The 16,944-nt window shown below is 30.3% G+C and overlaps 2 protein-coding genes across 2 annotated transcripts in view; both read right to left on the bottom strand.

Moving 5' to 3' along the window:
- LOC144562542 (uncharacterized) overlaps positions 1 to 16,944 on the bottom strand; it is a 294,211-nt gene that overhangs the window by 204,422 nt on the left and 72,845 nt on the right. The window contains exons 10-11 of the mRNA XM_078311733.1: positions 16,422 to 16,670; positions 15,449 to 15,652 (exon numbers count right to left, since the gene is read on the bottom strand). Coding sequence (XP_078167859.1) covers positions 15,449 to 15,652; positions 16,422 to 16,670 — 453 coding nt within the window. The remainder of the gene's footprint in view (positions 1 to 15,448; positions 15,653 to 16,421; positions 16,671 to 16,944) is intronic.
- LOC144562552 (agglutinin alpha chain-like) lies at positions 4,273 to 14,143 on the bottom strand. Its single transcript, XM_078311743.1, has 4 exons — positions 13,327 to 14,143; positions 13,005 to 13,214; positions 12,078 to 12,308; positions 4,273 to 4,512 (listed from the first exon to the last, which is right to left on the bottom strand). Exons 1-4 carry the CDS (start codon positions 13,558 to 13,560, stop codon positions 4,492 to 4,494), a joined length of 696 nt encoding a protein of 231 aa, XP_078167869.1. The 5' UTR covers positions 13,561 to 14,143; the 3' UTR covers positions 4,273 to 4,491.

Below are 16,944 nucleotides of genomic sequence, written 5' to 3'. Positions count from 1 at the left end.
TGTCACACGATATGTTACAATTAAAATTGAATAAATACTGAATTTTAGCGATGTATTTATCTATTTCCATATTTCTCCTCTTCAATTGAGAAGACTCCACCTTCCATTTTCTTATCTTCTTATATATACTAATGCGATAAACAGACATAAATCTCAACAGTTATACCTATCATTTTTTTCCTTGAAATGTTATTACTAGCTTGTTAGTTGAAAAAAAATATCTAGCTTGTTAGTTGTTACTGTGAGCATTTTATTTCTTAGTATCTAATCACTATCGGTTACTGGAGAACGAAGCTGACGGATGGGTCCGGGTCCAAGGTACCAAGAACCTGGAGATATTTTTAAAATAGAATTTTACTAGTAAAGCAAATTGACATTTTAAAATCCCTCGCAACTATACATACTTATCTATTTCCAACCCACGCTCTGTGACTTGTGATATGGAAAAATTGTCCCAACGCCGACGGGCATTCTTAGAGCATACAACTACACGTACTCCTTCAAGAAACATTCTTTCTCACGACTCTCACCTGAACTTCATATTTGGTTACAGATGAGGATCGTTTGATGCAGTTGAGCAGGAAAAGGGGACGAGTATTACAATCAGACGGTCTGAATCTAAGTTCAAGTATTGTGTTACTTGAGAGTGTGAACATTATTTTTCGCTCCTTTTGTCATGCACATTCAAATTAATTCTTGTTCTTATTATTTTGGAATACATACTTGTACTCTTCTCAAAAAACTGTAAAATCATGTTTTTCTCTCCAAATTCTATAATTAAGTATTTTCCATCAACCCAATTGAGATTAATTAAACCTAATTAATTTCATCATTCAATTAATTGAATAAATAAATGAGTTATTAATTCTTTTAATGGTAAATACATAATTTCCTAATTTTTGGGTGTTACATTTGAAATTATTCCACAAATTAATTCTTTTGGAACCAGTTGTTAATTTTGATAAAACAGGGAAAAAAATAATTGGTGGCAGCTTTTTAGTGTAGTTCCCCATTAATTTATTTCATTTCTTTTTGGATCTAAAAACCTTGAATGTAATAAAAGGGGGAAAAAAAAAACATAGAGACTTGTAAACTGTAATATAACAAAACAAAATTCTATTTCTCATTAACCATGCAAACTTCTATCAAGCACAAGTAACTAATTAAAACTAAATGAAGAAATTAATACAAAAAATTCTTTCATTTGAAATTAACACAAATTAATAAAAAACAGACCCTCATTTTGTCAAAATCCAAAAGTGTGTTTTTCAACTATTCATTATTCATTAACAATACCACAACATCTAAATAATTAAAATTAACAAAACTACTCATCTACAGATCTTCACCAACCCAAGAAACCTGTTCAATATCGGGTTTCCTTCATAACTTGACCATCCTTCGGCACTACATGGCTATATATGTGTCACATTAAACTTAGACAAAAATGTAAGCTTGCTTAGTAAAGTGAAGCAGGTCCATATGGACCCGTTAAAGTTATTAAAGGAAAGATCCAAAACCTCCAAGTTCTCCATGTCTGCTATAGTCAGGTATATATGTCATATGTGACCAGTTAACCCATTATGACTCAAATCTAAAACATGCATGAAGCAATTTCATATTTCCAAATTCAGGCCATATCGACCCGTTAAACCTGTTACTGTTTAAGTTGGGAGATGGGACCATATAAGTTTCAGAAGGGAGTATAAAATATTATAGAATAGTTTTCAAACACTTACTGTAGACACCATTGATGAATTCGAGCTACCCATCAGACAGCGGCTTTTTGTAGAAGAATCTAGTTCTACTAAGGAGTGACATCTCATTCCAGAGAGTGTGAACTGAAAAGCAAAATCAAGCATCGAAACTATAGGAATAAAAAAAACATATATATTGAAGGCTAGCTGGTAAGATATTATAACCCTTGAGCTACACAAATTTCTTACCTAGTTCTTCAAGAATGGGCATGGTACCCTCTTGTCATACACATGAATCACTAGATCAAAAGATTGCAAAAAATTATTATTCGCAACAAAGATTAAAATCTCATGACTATACCAGTTCCTGACCACAGTGCTTATGAGGGGTCCTTAATTTGTTGGGGTTAAGTCCGAGAAGAACAGAATCATGAATGCAGTTCTTCATACTGCTACCATCGAGAAATACTGTTGTTCGTAATAATCAAACTGTGTGTTTGTGTGCAGTTGTGTTTTGCAAAGCACATATATAATTTCATTGGAAGCTTAGCACATATATGATGTCATTGGAAGCTTAGCACCAGAGCTCGTTAACAGATTTGATTGAAATGGATAACTCAACGTGTTTTATTTCCAAAATAAAAACAAAGAAAAGAAATTCAAAGTGTTCAAGGGGATGTGGGTACTTGGGAGGTTGTGTTGCTGTATCGGTGAAACCTTTTCCTTTCCAAAATGGCCCTACATAAAGCGCCAATGCACAAAGAAAAACGATGGCAGGAAAGAAGGATTTTATGGGCCAGCCCAAAATATGAATCTGGCCCAGATCTTATGCCTCAAATTGGAACGACCCGTAATCCAAGAATTGGAAACTCTAAAAAATTGTATTAAAATAATCGGTCAGCTCATCAAATCATGCAATGCAGCACTTTTGAGAAATTTTCAGAGCATGTTGTCTAGCAAATTACTGAAAGGAGAAATCATTTAGAAATAACATGACCAAGTTACAAGGAAGAACACATTAGAATATCACCCTTTTGATAATTTTATAATTAACTCATCAATACCACCTCGGACTAAAATTTTGAAATTGGACCCTTAAATTGTTCTCACTCCAAAACAGTGTTTTAGGTGGAAAAGGAAAAATAACTAAATAAAAGATAACTGTTTTGAGTTATTCTGAATATTTTTTTGGTGCAATATTAATTAGAAAAAAATGACATTTTTATTGGGAATGAAAAATGCAGGATTTGGTTGACCGAGTGGAAATTATTATTGTCTCAAATTAGTATTTATTAAAACATAATCCCAATCAGTCTTTAAAGAAATGTTAAATTCTGCTCCAATTAATAACTGGAACTAATTCTTATATCTCGTCTACCACCATATTTTACAAGAGATTGGAAAAATAAGAGATAAACTAAATATAAAAATGTTGCTATCAACAACGTCCCGTTAACCCATAATAAATCTCGTTCATTTCTTATCACTGCCAAAAAAAAAATGGAAAAAGAAGGAAAAGAAAAGAAAAAAAAAAAACTGGATGTCACATCTTTTGTATTGACTTGGCCCAAAAAGCATTTCTTTCTGGGCCGACATTTCAAGACAAAACCCAACTGTACCAATCGTTGCTATAATTAACTCAACCATACCGACCTTTTTTCTTCATCATTGAATTGAGGCCTTATAAAACCTGTTTGGTATCTGAAGGGAACAGATGAAAGGATAACATGTGTCACAACTCCTGGACAGCATTCATTTCTTTTGGGGCATGGTGCTTACAATGCTTTTCTGAAACTTTAACGGATGCTTGTTTTTTTACTTGTAAGTACGGTCCAAAAATATCAAATCTATATAATTTTTTTTTCTTTGGTTGGAGGAGGTGGCGACCAAAATGACAGAATTTGATTGCAGAACAAGAACATGATATATTGTTCTTATCAGAACTATTATGTATGTAATGCAAGACTAAATGAAAACAAATTGTCAAATGGTTTTTTAAGACAAAATTGAAAGAATCTGATTGCAAAAAGAAAAGTTGAATACGAATCATCTTTAACACAGTTCACTAAAATATTACTCTTTCTATGTGAGATGCATCTATGCATGTTCGCAATCTAGTTCTAGATGGAATTTATAAATAAAAAAAAAAAATCATAACGCCTTCCTGTACTTAAATAAAATGAGAACTTAAGAATTTTTTCAGCACTGCTAATAATAAAATTAATTAAAATATTTTATTCTGAGGGTAGCACATACATGAGTTAGATAGAATGGCAAAGTTTGCTAGAAATATGAGGGCAGCACATTTATTCTCTAGTCTGCCAACTATACAGAATAACACATCGATTTATATTTTCATTCATATATACAAATATGAGTGAGGCTACCGCGTGGTAGGCTCATCAAAAGGGTTTGGTTAGCTTAACTCCAAAATTAATCTATTGCTAGCAACGAATTCAAAAAACTAATTTACTTTACTAGTGATGCGTGTACATATAAAATTTTAATTTTTTACAATTATCATAACACTCTATGACGTAATATTACAAGGCAATTGTTTTATAGCAATAAAATCAAATACCAAGTCTACATATTCATACATAAAAAAAACTGATATACAACATTTTGAGATAACAATTACTCACGCATGTTTAACTCAAAAACCATAACTTTCTATACGAAACTCTCATAGACTTGAAACTTTCATCATCTGAAAATAGACAAAAGCTTCAAATATTCCATATTTTATTTGTCGAAGAAGAACCACGTTTGGCCTTCAAAATTGTGGCAACAATCAGCTTCTATCTTCTGGCCACTGCAAAATTTGATGAGTCAAGTTCAATTCCTTCACACAATAATCAATGCTGTAATTAAGCTGATCAATAGATTGCTATTTGATTGTACAGCCGTTGGGCTTAATTACTATAACACAATTTGTTAATTATAAAACAATTGAAAACCCATTAAAATATAATGAAGAGGTCGATTTCATAAATAACTAAACAAGTTTTGGAGTAGTTTGTGAGAAGTAATACTAGTACCTTGACATAAACTCCAATAGTGTCGAGGTACGCCCCAGAGCATCCATGGAAACCTATGATTTTACCACCAAAAGCAGAGAGTTCGAAAGGAGTCCCTTCTTCCTTGCCGTATGGTCTGTAACTTTTCAAGTTGGTTATCAGTTGTAGTGACCTCATAACAAATAAGTCACCGAAGTAGCCAACATAGCCTCTCACAGACGTATGCGTAATACTCGCTGGATTGTAGAACAACCTACAAAACCATAAAAAACACTTTTATTCACATAACTGTTTTTGGTAGCTTATAATATTTACAAACAGTTCGCTTGCTCTTTTGTGTGCATCTGCAATACCAAAAAAATATAAAATTGACCCAAGGGAAGTTCATGTTTGGTGCAAGAATCGGGTACCTTAGTCAGTGCTCTTGTTTCTCAGCCCCAGAGTAGGGTGCTTTTAGTAGTGTAATAATCAATTTCATAATATACAGAAAGAGCATCGATAGTATCTCCATGGCTATAATGACTTCAAGAACGCGATCAATGGGAAATGTCTAGTGCATCTCTCTTGCTAAACAACTACGGTCATTGCAAGGCTCCGACTTACTTCACTACTAGAATCCGAGTTTATTGCAAGGGTAGCACTAGTTTGTTGCAAGGTAAGGACGATCCTTGCAACAAAAATGGTGTTTCCGGATACCTCAAACTTGTTGCAAGGGTAGTCCCTTGCAACATCTATCGCATGCAAATGTGTGATGTACAACTATGCAACTGTTTTCTATCTACTCTTGCAATTACGTTTTGAAGGTCAGATATTATAATTAATTGGAGGTCCTTGCAACAACTGAACCCCATGTCCATGCAACTACTCAAACGCATGGTAGATATTATATTGTATTAACAGGCCTTGCAATTACTTAACTCCATGCCCATGCAAGTACTTTACCCCCCTTGTTTATATTATATTTTATTGAAGGGCCTTGCAACAACTTAACTCCATGCCCATGCAACTACTTTATTCCCTTGTTTATATTATATTTTATTGAAGATCCATGTAACTACTTAACCCCATGTTCATGCAATTGTTTAGTTTCTGGAGACAAATTCATTTATGTTTATTTGATATCTCCTTTTGACAATTTAATTTATCATAAATTTTGAATTGAACTCATAGTCCCATTTAAATAGCACAATTTGTTTCAAAATAAAAGATACAATTACAGTAGCTATATATTAAATATTACAATCCTTCTAAAATACCACAAATCACAAATATTGTTTGCAATTATGTTGTCAAGTTACTAAAATGCCTTGTTTGTCCGCTGCATAATATTTTTTATAACAAATGAGTGTTTTAATAAATGAGAAAAATTAGCATAAAATCAAGGTCAGAAATAAAACTATAATTTAATTCAAGCATTTTTTTTTTCTAAGACTCTGTTCTCAAATGTACATTTATAAATAAAACATAAAAAAAAAAAAAACATTCTTCTGAGCCTCCAAATGACAGTGTAAATTTTAAAAAATGTTATAATGAAACAGATCAAGAGTGTTTTATGAAATATCTATTTTCTTATATTATGCACGTAGTTGTCCTGATCTGTCAACGGCTCAGATTGAAAGATAAAACTTTGGATTTAATATCAACCCTCCAATCAAATAATATATCTTCTTTTGATTAATTGCATCTTTTTTACATATAGAAGTCTAAATTTAGTTAAAAACATACTCGCCACACGCACTCTGTCATATGATGTTACAATTAAAATTAAATAGACGGTAGTCTTTTAGCCACTTTTTTCTTTGTTTCCTTATTTCTCCTTTTCACTATCTACGTACATCTCTTGCTATATTTTCACCAATGAAAATGAAAATTATTCAATCTTTCCGAACTTGTGGAGAAAATCTATAATATATTATCCAATTTTGTTCCTATACAGATCACTCTAACCCTATGGCCATAAGAATGGGAATTATCACATCTTTCTAATCTGTAGATAAAATCCATATACTTCCTTTGTCAACAATGGATTAAAAGCATACTAGGAAGCATTTATCTTTTCTTTCCTTTTTTTTTTTTGCAAATCGGAAGATTCTGGAATTTTGAAATATCCTATCTTTTTTTTCAAAATCAGGTTCCAACATATTGAATAGTAAGATTTCAAGGCACTTTTGTTTTTCTTAATTAATTAGTTTATTGGTGATACCCAATCTAAGAAACAGGCAGCAATTAATGCTACTTATTTGGAAAAAAAATATAAGAATCAAGTTAAACGGTGCATTGAGACAAAAAAAAATAAAATCTTAAGCAAAATTACCAGAATATCATTATACTTGATGAATCAAATTATATGGACCAGAATACCCTTATCTAATCATGGGTGTTCTACTGCATCTGTACATTTATTTTACAATGTATGTAATTTATAATAAATGTTGTTGTATATAAGAAAGAAACTATATAATATATCATATAAATTAATGAGGATGAAATTCATAAATCTCTCTGCATATCTATTTTTATAACGAGGCAAACTATAATTTTGGCACTGATATTGTATATTCGGCAACTCTATATGTTGTTCATTTATTATATCCAATTTCCTTTATAAGGAGACAAACTATAATTTTGACACTGATATTGCAAGCTGGGCAGCTTTGTATACTGTTTATTTATTATATCCAATTTTTATTTTATATTTGATCCATTTTTCGTTTGTTGTTGTTCCTATTTATTATTTACTCTTATATATGTTCAATCTTAATATGTTCTCGTTGCAACGCATGGGCACGATACCAGTAATGTTATAATGAAATAGATCACCCTTCTAAATTAATAATTCCCATTTACTCTTATATAAACTAAAAGAAATTAAAGCCTCTACTGGTATCTCTCCCGGATTAAGAGCAAGTGAACAACCTATATAAAAACATATTTCAAATAATAAAAAAAAAAGATCATTCACTATTGAAGAAACATGGCCTCAATTACAGGCTGGAGCAAGTAGAACAATCATTTAGCGATCCACTATATTTCAACTTGAGGAATTTAAAAGATAACTAAATTTGTGGGATGCAAAAAAAAAAAATTAATAGCAAGAATACAAAATAATTTGTAAAAATATTTGAAGATGGTTCGAAAATTAAAATCAGAATGCAATATCTAGAATGAAGATAGTTCGAAAGTGATTGAGAATTAATTTATAAAAACGATGTGTTATGAAGTAACATGATCGATCAAAATAAAAATGTAAATAATTTGTATTTTTTAATAGTTTATTAATTTGTTGATGACTAATTTAATTTGATAAAAAAAAAAGGTTTGAGGATCAAAGAAATTAAAAAAAAATGCAAATGCAAATTCAAACTTCAAATGAGCATAACTTTTGACATGAAATTTTAATTTCAAACGTATGACTACTTTTCAAAAATTATGTGAAGGGATCTACAAAATGAAATGAGGGTGGTATTGACTATTGACACTAAAAAATAATCAACCAACCTCCTAAGGTCATGATTTTTAGAAAATTAAGTTGTTTCCTTCATCTTACTTCTTCTTTGATAGTTTAAGTTATGACTAAAATTAATTCGATTAGAGGAGAGAGAAATTAGAAAATGAAGAAGTGTCTATAATAGTGGGCCTATAGACAGAGTAAGGGCCTGTTCAGCAGCCCAATAGAGAATAGGAATGGGTATAGGAATAAAAAATTTTGAACTGCATTTTATTTTCACGTGGGGAAAAAAAATTCAGTCTGAGTGAATTTTTTTTTTCCCACGTAAACAGTAACTTTCGGGATTACTGTCGAATAGGACCTAAGTGTGAAACAAGTTAATATATTTAGAGAGGTGGTTTAAGTTACTCCGATGTAACTCCACATTACCCTCATATTTTATGACCTAATGGAGTAATTTTCCCTTCCAATTACCAAGTTATCTTCGTGATTTTTAGGGTTTCTAAACATGTTTATATCCAATGTTTTTTATGCTATTTTGGAAATGGAGAAATAATTCAATAAATTATCCCATCTAGCATAGCAATTTATCCACGAGAGAAAATATGCATGTTGTCAAATACTTTTTTTTATGCCTATTCCAAGCTTTCGGCGGATCAATACCTGTGTTATATTATGTAATATGAAAATGAAAAATGAGGAAAAAAATTGGAGCAAAAAATTATTACTTTAGAGACGCCATAGCAAAAAATTGGTTACTGGCTTAAAGGATTAACAAATCAAGAAAATATTAATCTAACATCAGAAAAAAAATTGTTATCTTAATCAATTAGCTGAAGTAATTCTTTATTTTTATTCATTAATTAGTTAATACTTAATTTATCTTTATGTTGTTTTATTTAGCATCATCTATTTCTAAATTGTAATGTTGTTAATATGCTCAATACGAAGAAAAACAACATAATTTAATTTAAGTCCAGAGCTCGTTAATAGGTTTGATTGAAATGATAATTCAAGGTGTTCTATTTCCGAAAGGAAAACAAAGAAAAGAAATTCGATCAAAGTGTTCAATCAACCAATGCACAAAGAAACCTTCTTCGTTCAGAAATGTCCCTACATAAACAACAATGCACAAAGAAAAACGCAAGCAGATTAAAAGGATTTAAGGCCCAGCCCAAAATATAGATTCGACCCTGTTCTAATGCCTCAAATTGGAACGACCCGTAATCCAATATTTCGGAACTCTAAAAAATTGTATCAAAATAATCGGTCAACTCATCAAACCATGCAATGCAACAGCATTTTTGAGAAATTTGCACAGCATTTGTCTAGCAAATTACCGAAAGGAGCAATCATTTAGAAATAACATGGCTGAGTAACAACAAAGAACCCAAATTAGAATATCACCCTTTAATAATTTTATAATTAACACATCAATGCCAAGTCGGAGTAAAAATTTTAATTTGGACCTTAATTTATTCTCACTGCAAAACATGTTTTAGGTGGAAAAGGAAAAATAAGATAACTATTTGGAGTTATTCTTAAATCCTAGTGAGAGTAGTAGCGTAGTGAGTACAAGGAGTACTAGAGAGAGGATGCATAGTATTCCAATGAGAGAGCAAGTAATTATGATTATGTAGGCTAGGAGAAGGTAAGCTAGAGTTAACAGAAGATAGGAAGGGCTAGATGGAGTAGTAGGAGGAGGCGAGGAGGTGAAAGAAGGGGGGAGGGGAGGAGGGGTGAGGGAGGAAGTCATAACTTCAGGTCATCACTGTGTGATTATATTTTAGCTGGAAATAATTACAAAAAGGAACTCATTTTTAGGGTTTTTTTTAAAAAAAAAAAAAAAAAAAAACTGGTTACTGGTACATGTATCACTTCAGAGCTGAACTGATTGGTTCCTCTAATAAAAACGGAAGAATTCTTGTGGAGGGTTTTCTAATTAATGTTTTTTTGGCTAAATTTTATGGTAGACAGTTTTTCCAGTAAGGGGTTTACAAAGAAAACTGTTGTTTTTTTATTTCTGTTGGTTTTTGCTTGGGGATTTTACTGGTAAAATAAATAAAAAATGAAAAGTACAGCAGTATATATCTGAATGTACAAAAGAGTGCTGTATTAAGTAAAGCAACGCAAAACTACTTGCATCTCGGATAAGGAAAGCTGGAAAAAGCGCTGGACAAACGGCTCGTATAGTAAACCACACACCTTTCTTATTTTCCTTTTCCTTCAACATGTGTTACTAAATTAAGAGTAGAATTTCAACGTAGATAATAAATATACTCATCCTAACTTAAATTTCAACAATTATATGTGTTTGTATATGTAAACAATTGGGTGTAGGATTTAGATGCAAATTAAAAAAAAAAAAAAAATTGGAAGTAGCATATAGATGCAAATTAAAAAAATAAAATTTAAAAAAATAAAATTTGAAATTTTTTTACCGGTTTATAGTATTCAACAAAATTGTCTACAGAGTTATGTGATCAGGTTTACAGAATTCAAAACAATTGAAAGTAGCATTCATATGCAAATTTTTAAAAAATTGAAAAATAAAATAAAATTTTGAAAAAAAAATATCATTTCAATTTTTTTTTATCGGTTTACATGATTCAACGAATCTCTCTACAAACTTATGTGACAAGGTTTACAGAATTCAAAATAATTGAAAGTAGCATTTAGAAGGAGATTTGAAAAAAAAAATTGAAACAAAAAAATTGAATTTATTTTTTGAAAAACAAAATTAAAAAAAAAATTGATTTTTTTTTACATATATATGTTTACCAAATTTTAAAGTGGTCATAGTTAGTTATTAAGTTTAAAAGACTTAGAGATCGTTTAGATGTGGTCCTGGTCAAAGGTCTAAAAGTAGTTCTGATCAAAACAGTTAAAGTTGTTAAAGTGGAGGTTAAAGTGCAGGTAATTGGGAATTACACAGAAATGAAAAGTTTTTATGTTTACAGGATTCACTGAATTGGTTTACATGATTTAGTATTGAAGTTTACCGACTTCGGTCCATTAGTTTATAGGGACTTCCGAGAATTTTTGAGGGATTGGAGTCCGAGGACTATTAGCTGCTTCCTATAATATGAGTGAGGTTAGAATGTGGTAGGCTCATAAAAAAGGTTTGGTAAGCTTAACTTAAAAAACTTTCGAATTTGTTTCAAGCGACAAATTCAAGATATTGAGAATTTTCAAACTCATTTAATACAAAGTCAAGCTATAAAAAAATGAAGATGTATAAATTATTTTAATGCATTGATTGTTTTTTTGTTTTTTGACTTCTTGATTTCTTATAAAATAAATTTGACATTTTAAAATTTGTAAGATCATTATTAAATTTAATTTCTTACTATTCTCACGGCATGCTTCACTCAAAAACCATAACTTTCTTTATAGCAACTGTTTTATAACACCCTAAATTACAAGGCAACTGTTTTATAGCCATAAAAATCGAATACCAACTCTAGAATTTCATAAATAAATAAATAAAAATAAAAACTGAAAAACAAAATTTTGAGATAACAATTACCCACGCATACTTCGCTCAAAAACCATAAGTTTAATTCTATACGAAATTCTAATAGACTTGAAACTTTGATCATCTTAAAATTGAATAAAGCTTCAAATCCATATTTTATTTGTCCAAGAAGAACCACGTTTGACCTTCAAAATCGTGCCATCAATCATGCCACTGCAAAGTTTGATGAGTCAAGTTTAATTCCTTCACACAATAATCAACGGCTGCAATTAACCTCAACAGATTGATATTTGATTGTATAGCCGTTGGACTTAATAATAACACATTTTGTTAATTATAAAACAATTGAAAACGAATTAAAATATAATGAGGTCAAATGCATAAGACATATATAAACAAGTTTCAGAGTTGCTTGTGAGAAGTAATACTAGTACCTTGACATAAACTCCAATGGCATTGAGGTACTCCCCAGAGCGTCCATGGAAACCTATGATTTTACCGTCAAAAGCAGAGAGTTCGAAAGGAGTCCCTTCTTCCTTGCCGTATGGTCCATAACTTCGTCTGTAATTGGTTATCAGTTCCAGTGACCTCACAGTAAATATGTCACCGAAGTAGCCAACATAGCCTCTCACAGACTTAATGTATTGATATGGACCAAAATCGATCTACAAAACCATATAGAAAACTTTATGCACATAACTGTTGAAATTGACAGCAACAACTTCAGGAGCCCAGTAAAAATTATTATCGGAAAGCCCAAGCCCATTAATCAATTCTAGTGTGTTGAAGATACATAGCCGGTTATAATGCAAGTGTATTATCTGATAAAGTTCTATACTCTCGTAACATATCATAGTTAGAAGACATGTACATATCATATACTCTCTAGAGAAATCAACCGACATATATTAATAATGTCGGTAGAATAAATATGTAAAATCTAAAAACTTTAGTACTGAAATATTTATAATGTCGGTAGAATAAATATGTAAAATTTAAAAATTTTAGTACCGACATATATTAGTATAAATAGGATGAGCTTATGTGTAAAAAAAGTGGATCAGAGAAGTGAGTCCTGAGTAAGACTGAGAAAATATATCAGAGCCTTGTAAAATATTGTATACTCATTTGTAAGAAATAAAAATCAAGTTATATAAACTCCCCTCCTATACCATTCACAATCCGAGTTACATTTACAACAATAACAGTTTGTTGGTAGCTTTTAATTTTTATAAACAGTTCGTTTGCTCTTTTGTATGTATCTGCAATTAATACTAAAAAGAATAGAAAAAAAATATTTAAAAATTGTAAAATCGCCCCAGGAGAGGAGTTTATGTTTGGTGCAAGAATTTTGTACGTACCTCAATCAGCTTTCCTGTTTCTCCGCCCCAGAGTGGTGTTTCTTTATAAGAAGAATCATTAAGTCTATAACGCACAGAAAGAGCATGAATAGTATCATCATCATATCGAATCTTGACAACACAAATACTAGAAATGGCAGACACGTCGTCCACATCTCTTGCTGAACCCCCACTGCCCCCGCAAAGCACCGACTTACTTATTGTTGGTACCTTGGCAGTAAATATAATTGACAGTAAATTAAGGCTTACGAAGATGACAAAGAATAATTAGAAAAAAAGTTTCAGAGTAGTTTTGACAAACATAAATTAATGTTGTAAATACCTGGATATAGACTCCAAGATGGAAAACACAATTAATTCCAACACATGCAAAGAAGCTAATAATTTGACCGTGCAGAGAAGGGTGTTCAAAGGATTCCCCTTCTTCTGTGCCGTATGGTCCATAAATGTCCAAATTAGTTACCAGTACCAGTGACAACATATTATCACTATCGTCCAAGTAACCTTTTACAGACTTAATGTACTCATTTGATTTAAAATTTATCTGAAAAAACATAAAACTAGTGAGAAAACTTTATGCATGCACATAATTATTTTTTAATAACTTCTACTACTGTGTTAATTGGTAAGTTATGAATGATTAAAATTCTAAATTGTGCATTAGGAGACAAACTTTACAAGGAACAACCAAAAATTTCATAATGGTACTTTTGTATATATACAACATTGACATTGTTCCAAGAAAAGAGAGTACCTTCAACTTACATCATTATTTTATCTTATTTATTTTGTTTTTTTTCAATTAAATGCTTCAGTCGTGTAGTTCCTAACATATTAAACGCTTCAGTCGCGTATTGCTAATTGCTATGATGAAAAGTACAAAAAGCTAATAACAATAATCCGCAGATTTTAATCAGTTTATTAATTTTGTTTTACGTAAAGAGCTCTCTGTTTCAGTACCGGGCCAAAATAAAAAAAAGAGCCCTTGTGTATACAAATTGGGTCAATTAATTAACCAACTAATTAGACCTGGTTGTCCCAACTTCTGTATTTTGTTGTTTTATTGTTATTTTGTTTGATAATAATTTATCCAGACACTAATTTAAGAATATATAATTATGAATTAAAAGTCATCAGTCATTTGACCGAATTTTTTATAAATATCCAAAAAAAAAATTAATTTCAAATAATAACCAAAGTTAGGCAAGATTTCGAAATCTACCCAAACCGGAAAAAAAATTTCCGGTAATTCAGTCTAAAACCGGAAAAAAAATTCTGGTTTTACAATTCCAAAACCAGTGGCAAAAAAAAACAAAAAGAACCGTAAAATTTTTTTCCGGTTTTGGAATTCCAAAACCTTTTCATAAAAAAAAAAAAAAGAAAAACCGGAAAATTTTTTTACGGTTTCAATATATTTTTTTCTTTTTTAAGATTTTTTTTATTTAAATAGAAATATTTATAATTTATTTATTTATTATATTGAAATATTATAAATATTTAATATATTTCTTTGAAAATAGATGGAATACTATATAAATTGATTTATTAGAAAGACTGTTACAAATAACCCGGATCAACATTTTTAATGCCGGAATTTTTGCGAATGTAAGAAAAATTAATATATTTCTTTATGTGCTATTGGAAAAAAAAATGTTTGAATTTTGAGTTATTGATCCCAGTTTAAAAGTCACTTATAGGTAATATAAAAAATATTGTGACCCTTCTAGTACATTTAATTTATAAAAAGTTGTATCTATTTTGAAAATTCTTTTTAATAACATTCATTAAATAACTTAAAAAATTTGTTTTTTTTTAAATAGATACCACTTTTTAGAAATTAAATGTACTAGAAAGATGACAATATTTTCTGTATTTACTTGGAAGTGACTTTTGAACCGGTATCAATAACTGAGAATCCAAACATTTTTATTTTTTTTCAATAACACATAATATTGATCTGGGTTATTTGTAGCAGTTTTTCTAATAAATCAAATTATATAGTATGTCATCTATTTTCAAAGAAATATATTAAATATTTCTAATATTTCAATACAAAAAATAAATAAATTATAAATATTTCTATTTAAATAAAAAAAATCTTAAAAAAGAAAAAATATTGAAACTGTAAAAAAAATTTGGTTTTCTTTTTCTGAAAAGGTTTTGGAATTCCAAAACCGGAAAAAAAATTTATAATTTTTTTTTCGCTGGTTTTGGAATTGTAAAACCGGAATTTTTTTTTTTCCGATTTTAGACTGAATTACTGGAAAACTTTTTTCCGGTTTGTGTAGATTTCGAAATCCTATGCCAAACTTGTTAGTTTTTTAAATTTAATTTTGTTTTGGATATAAATAAAAAATTTGGGTCATTTGAGCTTCATCGATCTTAATTTACAATATAAAAAAAGTGACATATATTAGTAAATTAAAGCAGAAAATTGTTCGTACCTCATCCAACGTTCCTTCATTTTTGCCCCAAAGACCAGTGCATTGAGTAGTGCCATTACGTTCAAAATACACATTAAGACCACTAATCTTGTCACCATGGTAGATTCTAATTTTAACTATGCGAGTAATGCACGTTGGATCCATATGTTTCACTATACCACCGTTACCAAGGAATGGCCCCTTCTTTATTATAGTACCATCTGACTGGATATAGAGAACACTAAATACATGTTATATACATTCTATGTTAGAAACCAATATTTCAATAAAATAGAAACCAAAGGTTGAAGGATCTTGATCAAATGTAATAAAATAAAATAATAAAAACTCTAAAAACAATATTGTCCTCATTTTTCACACTACCATATATTTGTTTTCCACTAAACAATAATTTAAGGTGAACTACAATGAATTATCTCAAAGATATAATCATCTGCCCTTTTATAAATTTTATCAATAAAGATGAGTTAGATTTTGTTTCTCACAACTACTTTTTTTAGGCAACAAAGAAAAAATATTTTCATACTAGGTAAATAAAAAAGCCCCAATTATTTCAATGGTCGCCCATGTTTATTTCTGTCGACAATTGGAGCCCTCTTCAAAAATCAATTTGAATCAGTTGAAAATGGTTCTATTAATTTGAGCCCATAAACATCAAAGGACAACTATAATCCAGGGACTTGGAGTCAATTGTTTGATGGTTCGGATATTATGAAATAGAAAAAAATTATGAAAACATATTAAATTTAGTCACCAAGTATATTTTCATATGAATATTATGTTTAATGGTTCGGATCAATTGTTTGAACTTTTTAATTAAAATATAGATTCTTAGTACGGGTCGAATCCTAATATGCGAATTATCATAAACTTATATTAATTTAAATATAATTTTCAGAAAGATCCGGTGTACAACAAGGAAATAGAAAATAAATTCAGAATAGTTAATGAAAAACATGATAGTTGTGCCTACCTGCCGGACATAAACTCCAAGAGCGTTGACAAATGATTCAACACTATAGTATCCATGAAAGCCAATTATTTGACCGCCGAGAGGCGCAGAAAATTCGAAAGGTTTCCAAAGATCTACCTCACCGTCGCCGAAAGGTCCATAATCCCTCAAATTAGTTTTTAGTACCAGTGACATCACAAAACAAATCGAATTTATTCTGCCCACGTGGCCATTTACAGACGTAATGTACTCGTTTGTTTCAAAATTGACCTACAAAAAAATAGAACCAAGTAAGAGAAGACTTTAGACAGCTACAGAACTGCTTGTCAGTAGGTTTAAATGTTCCTAGGTAAGTTATGGGTAATTAAAACTGCTTTAATATATATGCATTGGAAGACAAATTTTACAAGAAAAACCAACTTAAAATTGGTATCTTTGTAAATAAATGTATACTTTTCCAAGAAATTAATACTTTTAACTTACACCATGTCCTATTACGTTTTTTTTCTTATATTAAATACTTTCGAGTTAGATTACCTAATTA

This window comes from Carex rostrata, chromosome 12 (assembly GCF_964058835.1).
Source record: "Carex rostrata chromosome 12, lpCarRost1.2, whole genome shotgun sequence".
Classification (NCBI taxonomy): domain Eukaryota; kingdom Viridiplantae; phylum Streptophyta; class Magnoliopsida; order Poales; family Cyperaceae; genus Carex; species Carex rostrata.
The sequence above is the reverse complement of the archived record's forward strand: the minus strand, read 5'-3'. Positions and strand labels throughout refer to the sequence as shown.

Excerpts from the sequence above, each read along its gene's own strand:
- LOC144562552 (XM_078311743.1), bottom strand. The coding sequence starts at position 13,560 with ATGTTTTTTCAGATAAATTTTAAATCAAATGAGTACATTAAGTCTGTA. Across the intron at positions 12,309-13,004 it reads AAACAGGAAAGCTGATTGAG|ATCGATTTTGGTCCATATCA; the intron begins GTACGTACAAAA and ends ATGGTTTTGTAG. Across the intron at positions 4,513-12,077 it reads CCATTGGAGTTTATGTCAAG|TGGCCAGAAGATAGAAGCTG; the intron begins GTACTAGTATTA and ends CAAATTTTGCAG.